Source organism: Aquarana catesbeiana, linkage group LG12, assembly GCF_042186555.1.
Source record: "Aquarana catesbeiana isolate 2022-GZ linkage group LG12, ASM4218655v1, whole genome shotgun sequence".
In the NCBI taxonomy this organism is placed as follows: Eukaryota; Metazoa; Chordata; class Amphibia; order Anura; family Ranidae; genus Aquarana; species Aquarana catesbeiana.
In genome coordinates, this window is record NC_133335.1 from 1,077,817 (window position 1) to 1,088,201 (window position 10,385).

General features: G+C 43.6%; 1 protein-coding gene across 1 annotated transcript in view; it reads left to right on the forward strand.

Moving 5' to 3' along the window:
• The window catches only part of LOC141113793 (sterile alpha motif domain-containing protein 9-like), a 112,176-nt gene extending 102,299 nt beyond the window's left edge, over nt 1-9,877 (forward strand). Inside the window, exons 2-3 of the mRNA XM_073607079.1 lie at nt 2,931-2,967; nt 3,045-9,877. Coding sequence (XP_073463180.1) covers nt 2,958-2,967; nt 3,045-9,241 — 6,207 coding nt within the window. The 5' untranslated portion in view covers nt 2,931-2,957 and the 3' untranslated portion in view covers nt 9,242-9,877. The remainder of the gene's footprint in view (nt 1-2,930; nt 2,968-3,044) is intronic.
• Nucleotides 9,878-10,385: the final 508 nt, after the last annotated feature.

The following is a 10,385-nucleotide window of genomic DNA, read 5'->3' on the forward strand; positions in this document are numbered from 1 at the left end:
GTAGAGAAGGGCGCCATAGACGCATTCCTGCTCGCAGGCGCACACCGGCGCGGATGGGCGCGTGACGCCACAAACCGGCGTGCACGTTCGCGCATGGCGTGTCAGATGGGGTCCCCTGCTGGCCTATAAAAGACTGCTGCTGTCAGACCCAAGTTGCTGGATTGTCATCCGCTTCCCTGTACTCCTGAACCTCTGTTTATCTCTTGGATTCCCCGTTGTGACCCGGCTTGTTTCCGACCTGGTTGACCTCTTCTCCTGGCTTATTCCCTGGCTTGCTCCTTGACCCTCCATCTGCTTGATCACCACTGTATGACCCTGGCTGTCTGCATAGACATTGCCTTGACCTGATCCCCTGTGTATGACCCGACTTGCCTTACGGACTTTGCTTTTGCTTCCTGCCTGATCACCAGTGGTTGACCCAGCTTGGTCTACGGACTCTGTTACTCATTACTGGCGTGCCATCCTGTGTTTGACCCTCGGCCTGGCTTCTACCTCTGTGTCTTGAAAGCATGGTTCATCTCAAGCATGGTGAGAGTTTCTGGCAGCCTATATCTTGCCACGCACGCAGCAGCCTTTACAAGGTGTCTCTCCTCCTGGTCCATCCAGATCCTGCAGACAACCCGTGCTTCTCTGGGCCCTATACCTACTGTTGCAGTATATTGCACTTAGCTGCAAGGGGAGCCCCTCTCTGCATATTGGCTTTGGATCAGGTACGTGACACAGACAGAGAGGGGGTGGCTGACAGAGAGGGGTGGCTGACAGAGAGGGGGTGGCTGACAGAGAGGGGGTGGCTGACAGAGAGGGGGTGGCTGACAGAGAGGGGGGTGGCTGACAGTAGGGGTGTGCTGACAGAGGGGGTGTGGCTGACAGAGAGGGGGTGTGGCTGATGGGGGGGTGGCTGACGGTGGGGTGGCTGACGGGGGGTTGCTGACAGAGAGGGGGGCTGACAGAGTGGGGGTGGCTGATAGAAAGGGGGTGGCTGACAGAGCGGGTGTGTTGACAGAGGGGGGAGGCTGATGGGGGGGTGGCTGACGGTGGGGTGGCTGACGGGGGGTTGCTGACAGAGAGGGGGGCTGACAGAGTGGGGGTGGCTGATAGAAAGGGGGTGGCTGACAGAGCGGGTGTGTTGACAGAGAGGGGGTGGCTAGCAGAGGGGGGGTGGCTGATGTGGGAGTACCTGACAAAAGGGTGGCTAACAGAGGGGGTGTGCTGACAGAGGGGGGTGGCTGATGGGGGGGTGGCTGACAGAGAGGAGGTGGCTGACAGAGGAGGGCTAACAGAGAGGGGGTTTGGCTAATGGGGGGTGGCTGATGGGGGGGTTGCTGACAGAGAGGGGTGGCTGACAGAGGGGGGCTGACAGAGTGGGGGGACAGATGAGAGAGAAACCTCAGTCAGAAGACACACAGCACACGCCAGGCAGCGAGGCAGGACTCCAGGAGCAAGTGTCCGCAATCATCCACAGTCCAGTGCAGCTCCGCTGTTATGGAAATTTGGTTGTACGCAGAGCACACAGCCAAATCTCCTGTTTCTCATAATAATAATTTCGTCTAATGATATAAATGCATCTCAGCTTTTGATCATATGTCTTTCCTTCTGCCGTAGCTCATCCTCTGGTGTGTGCCTCACGCTCACAAATAGACCCAAAACACATCCTCACGTCATCACCTCCAACCTCGCTCTCCCGTCAGCCGCCTTCAGCTGTCTGAGTGAGCCACTTTATTAGCATATCAATAGGAAGTCCCAAAGCTCGAGGGTGTGCCTCCAACAGCCAAACACCTCTTACAAAGCTTGTGACCTCACAGGATATGAATACAGGATGTGAATGACCATATAAGGATTTAACAACAGAACACAAAACAACCACCAATTACTACAGGACATGATACAATATACTAAATGACGATGACTAAAGTTCCTTGTGCATGAGAGATTATCTGCAGGTGTACGTCATGGCACCCCAAACATGTTGAGCAGGCATACCGCTAAACCGATAATGTCTTTGCAGAGTGAACGCATCCCCACCAGACGATCGTTCTGTGCACTGCACAGGGGCCCTTTGCTGGCGGACATGTCCTCTCTCCGCAAACACCTCTCTCTAAACACCAGGAAGTTTTCCACTACCTAACAGGTCTCAACCAGCGTCAGTCTGCCCCAGTCAGCTCTTTAGAGTGGGCTGCAAGAGATCAGACACTGGGAGACTCTTATGACAATACATTAACATAAAATTTTCCACAACACCGCTTCCACATGTGACCAGCTCCACCGGGCCAATCACAGACCCTTATGTCCGCCGCCCGCACATGACCCATTAGGCCGATCAAAGGGCACCTCCTGCCCATCACTGAGTTGGGCTCGGAGCGCACCAGGCCAGCAGTGTGCGACATTGATGTGGGCACGGGATGTGTCCTTGTAAATGTTGCGGCCGTTGCCACTGCCACCTTGCCGATTACAAGGGGGGCACTCGCCCCCCTTTGTGGACTCCCATGCACACAGTACACACAAACACTGGCTAGGCCCACATTTAACCCCTTTCCATCAGCACAGTGATCACTTTAGCTGAGTAAAGGAGACGAGGTATGCTGAAATACTAGTCAGTACCAGTATGCAAAGGTGTATTTGCTTTGTAAGAATAAATCACCTCTAATGTTGGGTGTCCTACGCATGGATGTTAATGTGTAATTTAAAGCTATTCATTTAGTTTGTTACATTTTACAATGGGGTGCCTCAAGATTGTGTAGCATTTTAAAGGGTGCTGTGACTGAAAAAAGGTTGGGAAACTCTGTCATAACATATACAAGCCCTACTCTTGATACTATTACACACAGCGGACAAACATCTTCATCTGCCTGTTGACTGATTATGGTATCATGCAGATATTATACACCGTACTTCCAAATGTGGCTGCTGACATGTTTTCCTCTCGCTTTCAGATTTGTATGGTATAAGAAGACACCATTATGAGTCTGGGTAAGTTGTATTATATAGTTTCAGTAGTATACAATACTCGTGTTCAGAATTCTCAATGATTGTATTTTCTATTTAAGATGACAAGCCTCTGGAATGTTGGACGGAGAATGATGTCAGCAGCTGGTTGGCTTCAATTGGATTAAAACAGGAATATATCATTAAACTTCATGAAGAAGAGGCCACAGGAGCAGTGCTAAAAATCCTCAGTGAACATCATCTGGACAAAATGGGACTGAAATATCTTCAAATACAACTTTTACTCACAAAAAGAGATGAACTGTTAGAAAAAGAGATTCAAAGAAAATCACCAAAGCGGGAGGACAAACTTTACCAAGAACCTGGGAGAAGCTCCATCAATCCCCCAGGCTCAGGTTCGTCATCTGCCAAACACAAGACAGAGGGGGGAGATCAGAGAAATAATAATACCCTACAAGAAAAACCTAGAGATGATTTCCAGCCCAATTCCACAAAAAACAAGGAACAAACACATCAGACCAATACAAATACTCAGAATGAGGCTATACCATCTCCAGGAACCTTCAGTCCAGAAGATGTAAACAAACATGTGGAAAGGCAGTCTGAAAAAAGTCCTAGTGCAAAAGAAAGACCGGGGGAGATCATGAAAAACAATATGAACTCCGGTGCTAACACAAAACCACATCAGACAAAGGAAGGTCAACCAGGAGAGGGAGAGGAGACAACTTCAGGAAAGAGTACAGTATCTTGCATACAGAACATAACAGAGAAAACTAACAATTCAGGAAGTACAAACAATCAGCCCACAGAAAATTTGTTGGTGAATAAAGAGATTTCTCAGGACACATCACAAAAAAATCTGAATGCCCCTCAATCAGATACATCAAGGACACACGGAGGTAATATAACTACAGAAGATAAACCTAAAAAGCAGAATTCTTGTTCTACAAGTGTATCTATACAACCATGTGAGACACCTGGAAAAAATGGGGGCATTGTACAAGAAATATCCAAAGATATCCAATTCTATCCCACAAAAAACAAGGAACAAATACGCCAGACCAATACAAATACCCAGAATAATGCTTTACCATCTCCAGGAATGTCCGGTCCAGAAGATGTAAATAAACTTGTGGGAAAGCAATCTGAAAAAAGTCCTAGTGCGGAGGAAAGACCCGGAGAGATCATGAAAAAAAATATGTGTAACTTCAGTGCTAACACAAAACCACATCAGGCAAATGAAGGTCAACCAGAGGATGGAGAGGAGAAAACCTCAGGAAAAAGTACAGTATCTCACATACAGAGCTTAACAGAGAAAAGTAACATTTCTGGAAATAAACACAAGCCGCCCACTGAAAAGTCACCAAAAAGTCAGAATGCTCCTCAATCAGAAAAATCAAAGACACACAAAGAAAATATAACCACAAAAGATAAACCCAAAAAGCAGAATCCTTGTTCTACAAGTTTATCTGTACAACCATGTCAGCCACCTAGAAAAAAATCAGAACAACCTCCAAAAATTAAAAGCCAAACAAATACAAAAGACCAGTTTGCAAAAGGCTTAAGTCAAATAAATGTGTCTTCAGAAGACAAACCTCAACAAAACATCAGCAGTCCAACCTCAGAAAACAAGTCACCTTCTCCTGAGACCGGCAACAGTGACAACATTAAACCCAAAGAATTCCAGGAAAATTCCACCTCCAGAAATCAACCCAACCAAGTGGAAAAACCAGGTCAGAAAAATCTCAACAAAAAGTCTATAATCTCCCATGAGACCCCAAACCAAAAGCAGAAGGATGGGCAACATGTAAAAAGCACAGCTAGTGGCAAATCAGAAGACAAACCTCAACAAAACCAGAGATTGGGTTCAGACGTGAAAAGTCTCACAGAGAAAAATTCCAATCTAGAAGGAAAACTCACAGAAACAAAAATGAGTTTCACAAATAAGTCTATTGAAGAGGACCAATTACCTCAAAAGATAAGCATCAACATTTCTAAGGAGCACCAAGATACAATGAGCCAAGGAGATAAAAACAAAGTTGTGGCAAAAAGTTCTGAAAGGAGCATCAGTTCAAAAGAGCACATAAGACCAGCCCAGAAGCTGGAAGACGTAACACCTTTAACACTCACCATTTTCCGACCCTTTGATAATCATGATACAGACTTCAAATATGTGAAGAACCAGGTACTTCCCCCTGAGACAGGCATCACAGATCTGATCACTCCTTGTCACGAGTACAAATCATTTGCTATTGCCGCAGACTTGGATAGGCCAAGACTTCTAGCAAAACTACGATATGAGACCCTTCGATTTGCTGCTGCCTGTCTGAATGTGAGAACTAATGGAACCATACACTTTGGAATAATGGACAGTGTGGAAGACAAAGGCTTCACACATGGACAGATCGTTGGTATTCCAATTAAAAATAAAGACTGGTATGCAGATTTATTGAATGATTTGGATAAGTGCTTTCCTGAAGCCAGTGAATATGCAGCTGCAGCAATGTGTATTCGCTGCCCTGAATTTATTGAGGTTGTTGATGTGGAGTCAGAAGAGAAAAGGTTTGTTGTGGAGGTAGATATTGAGTCTCTATCCGTCACTGTAGAGGGGAAAATGTTTCAAGTAAGTTTGCCAAAGTTTGATGAGCATAAGAATAAGACTTTTTATGAAAGGAAAACTATATATGAGAGAGCGGGGACAAAATCTCAGCCAGTTAAAATAGAGGAGGAAATTAATGCATTAATCCTGAGACTAAAGGAAGCAGATAAGAGGAGAAAGAAAGAAGAGGAGGCCAATGTCACTGAAGCACACAGATATGAAAATCTAGGTAGAAAACTATCTGTCCTGCTAACAAATGGTAAGCAGTACTTCGATGACACACTGCAATATGTACTCATCACAAACCGGTGTGAGAAACACCAACTGCAACACTTAACCTTTTTGAAATACTTGAAAATCTTGTGTGCTTTTGATTTTGATGCAGAGTCTGACAATAGTGGGCTACACTCCAAATGTAAAGATTACCATCTGTCAAATATATTCTCCTTAAAGAGCTATGCCAGTGAGTACGGGAAGAACCTGGATGACATTATTAATAATCTGGGGTTCTTCAAGCACACAAGCTGGATATTTTGTAATGGACGGAAGAGTTTCGATGGGGAAGATTTACCATGTGATGAGCAATCTTGGATCAAAGACAAAATGAAGCACTTTAAGAAAGCGGTTTCTTTAATCTGTGATAATATTAAGAGAGGATCCTTCATCGTGCTCTTCATGCTGTTTTCACCTGTGGAAAAGCCAATTGTTAAGGCCTTGATGGAATTTTATGAGGAATTGAGCGGTATGGAGTACATTACTTGTATCACCGAGTGTGAAGAATATTACAAACAATGGGCTGGCTTGGCACAAGCGACATGTAACAGATTAGAACTTGACCAAAGAAGTGTTGTTGGCATGAAGCTCAGTCATGTTGATGCTACAGTTCAAGAAATGATTCCAGAAAAGAACTTTAACAGAAAGTTACCCGTCTCTACAAAGGGGGTTTGTTTTCTTACAACACCTAAAGAAGAAAAAATGAACTCCCTAAACATCTTGTGTGTAAATGAGTGTGAAAACACCAACCCTAAGGCCATAGACCCCAAGAAACTTGAAAGTGACTTCTATCGAGGAGGAAAAATTAGCTGGAAACATTTGTGGCTCGCTGAGCAGAAGAAATGTGGGGCATTTATTGAGCGCAATGCTTGTAAAGAAGTAGAGGAAATTCTGAATGGCATCTTAAATGAAGACACAGTGAAACTTCCTGTAGCACAAATCAAAATTTTTCACCAGCCAGGCAGTGGGGGGAGCACAGTGGCCAGGCAGATCCTCTGGAAAAACAAAAACAACCTACGGTGTGCCATAGTGAACTCAAGATACCAAACTACAAAGGTGTGGGAACATGCGGTGGAACTCAGAGAGTATGAAGAAAGGGACACTAAAAATTGTTTGCCGGTTCTACTTCTTCTGGAAGACTGTCCTGAAGAGTACGTTGATGAATTAAAACACAGTTTACGAGAAGTCATGGTTCATAAAAAAGTGAGACGTGCAAAGACTTGCTTTATCCTCTTGACCTGTAAACGTTCAAATGCACCAGAAAAGTCTTGTTCAGCCTCATCCAGCGACACGGTTGCCATCACCCACAAGCTCAAAGATAACGAGAAGCTGCTGTTCAAAGGCAAAGCTGAAGAACTCAATGAAAATTTTCCTTCTCAGGACTTGATCATTACTTTTGTTTTAATGAGTCAAGAGTTCAATAAGAAGTATCTGGAAGACTTTGTGAAGAATGTGATGGAAGAACTGGACCACTCTTCTCCAGTAACTCGTTTGATCAGATATGTTACCTTACTAAATCATTATGTTGAAAATTCTTATATCTCCCTTTCCCACTGTGAAGTGCTTCTGGGAATTCAGTCTTATGTTACTCAAGACTACAGACTGAGCCAAAATCATGATCTCAACAGCTTAAGTGACCAAGCACTGATCATGGAACTAAGGGATGAATCAACATTCATTTCTGCCATTCGCATTTTACATCCTCTAATCGCAGGGGAAATTTTAAATCAATATTCCATCCGCTCATACCCTCAGAGTAAAATTGCCCTGGAACTACTCAACGAATCTGCTGCTCTCAACCACAGATTTGCACAGCAAGAATTTGTGAAATTTATAAAAGACTTGTTTTTCCGGCGACACAAGAAAAGTCGCGGCGATGATGTAGATAGTACCTTCTCACCACTAATAGAACACGTATGTAAGGAGGAAAGAGACACCGAGAAGGCCATTGAACTTCTACATGTTGCCTATGAGCAATTTGATAAAGATGCACATTTTGCACAACAACTAGCCAGACTTCATTATAAAAATTCTAAATTTGAAGAAGCACAGAAATGGGTGGCAATCGCCAAAGCAAAGCTGCCGGATGATTCTTATATATTGGACACGGAAGGACGCCTCTACAAGGAATTGTTTACTGTAAACCATGACAAATATAAGAAGAACCCAAGCTCAGTAGATGAAATCAGCCTGATTGAGCTTGGCCTTAAATCCATGGAATGCTTCAGAGAGGCACAAAGAGCAGCAAATAATGACAGAGATACAATCAATATCTCCGGATATATGGGAGAAGTAGATACTGGATGTAGCCTGCTAGAGCTGCTACTAACATTATTTGAAAACATAAAGAAAGACAAGACAGAATTGGTGAAATATCTTATCAATGTAAAATACATCCCAGAAGAGATAAAGGACTCCTGGGCAAATCTACACAATCATTTAAAAAGTTTGTACCAAAATATGTACAACACTCTAGAGTGGATTTCAGAAGACGTCGGCTGCTTTCAGGGTGATAAAATTGATGTCTGGGAGACAACCAGGCAGGATGATTTCGTCAGGAAATGGTTAGTTAAGCAGACAAAAAGTTTTGCTGATTGTTTTAGCTCTGTAGGCCAGGCGGGGAATTCTGCAACAGCTGAAGGAAATACATTTGCCAGAAAGATGGCAATTTATAGCCTAGGAGGCAGCAGTGTGGCAACCATTCTGTCATTGCTATCCAATTCAAAAGGTGAACACCCAGTTGTAGCATTGGAGAGGATCATCAACTACTTCCCCAGAGACATATCTGAAGACAGGCTGGATGATGGTGAACTCATTAGCCTCATAATGTGCCATATTGCTCTAGGAAGTGTCCAGCCAGACTCTAGAAAACTTTTGGAATTCAAGAATTTGTTGGAGATAAGCCAACGGTTTCTGAATGAGCGAAAAATATTTCCTGCAAGTGCCTACTTTCTTATTTTCATGCTTTACTGGCCAGATGAAAAGTTCCTAAACACACAATATGTAAAGAAAGGCAATGTTCTGAAGTTTGTAATGGAAACAGCAAAACGGCTGCACCATAAAAGAATTAAGGACGTTCCCGTCCGTAAGAAAAGAACAAACGTGCTCTTCTTCCTCGGGAAGGGCACTGGCCTCGAGAAGTTCATTTTCAGAGGTGCTGTTGAAAGGCTCCTAAACCATCCATTAAATGAACGCACCTTCCGCTATGACAGTGACCCAAAAGACAGAGAACTAATTCAGGACAAGCTAAAGAAAGTCCATGGATGGACAGAAAATAGAAGAGTCTACACAAAGGGCCCTTTCGGAAAAGGGAAGATCGAAGTCTTGCCTCTAAACTATTCATCAGTTCCTCGAGGGGATGAAAATGTGACTTTCTACCTGGGATTCACCTACATTGGCTACGTAACTTACGGGATTGAACATTAAAGTGGATCTGAACCCAATAACAGAAATGCCATATATTGCATCTTACCTGCCCTTAGATGTGATGGCTGCATTTGTTTTCTTTTTTTTCCTTTATTTTCATTTGGTGATACTGTCAGTAACACACTTCCTGTCCTAGGGTGACAACGCCTACTCACTGTACTGTATCAATGGAGGAGGCAGCAATGTCACCCAAGGAATGAACTACAGAACAGCTACCCCATGCCTACTTTCTGCCAGAACATGGAGGGAGGTGTTCTGTAGTCCACACAGAGAACTAGGAACAAGGTGATAACAGTCAGAGCATGGCAAGTTATACGCTCACAAGATTTCTGACAGGATTGAATGGTATTTTATGCTCTTATTGAACAGAGAAAGATTTACATACATTCTAAGCAGTTGTAAAAGTTGGGTCCAACTTCTCCTCTATCGCATCAGGAACAGAGTTTTCCATGAAATTAGCATGTTCCTGAATTATTTCACCAGTGTGCTTCATTGTAATATGTATGTCTGTAAAAGAGAAAAAAAATGAGATACTATTTTTTTTAAACTATTCAATAACTATAGCTGGTATCATTTATAAAAATAAATCAAAGTAATTTAAAACTTGTTTATCTAATAAAGATATTTTCTCTCAAATTTGCTCCCAGCACTTATAATTGTGAATTGCCAAGTAAATTGTGTGAAATGTAGAGATGACATCTTTTGCTTTGAAAGCCTCATCATGAACACTTCCTCCAGCGGCTGGCTCTTCCTGAGCACTCAAATTATAAGTGGAGTGTTCCTCTAGTTCAGGGGTGTCCAAAGAGGGCCAGATTTGATGAAGTGAACATGCGTGAGGCCCACCATTTTGCCGAACCATTAAAATCCGGTCTAAGTGTGTTCATTCGAGCACTAATACACGGCCCAACAAGAATTCTCTTGCTTTTGTGGCTGTGTGTGGTGAAGAGATGAGCTCCGGCATGTTATTTGGATATACCGTATTTATTGGCGTATAACACTCACTTTAAGAGGGAAGTTTCAGGAAAAAAAATAAACTTTAAATAAAGACCTGTAAAGCAAAATAAGGGTCAGTGCCTATCTGCAGACCCACCATTGCCATGAATGTAGCCTCCCCATTGTCAGGAATGCAGAACTCACCATTGCC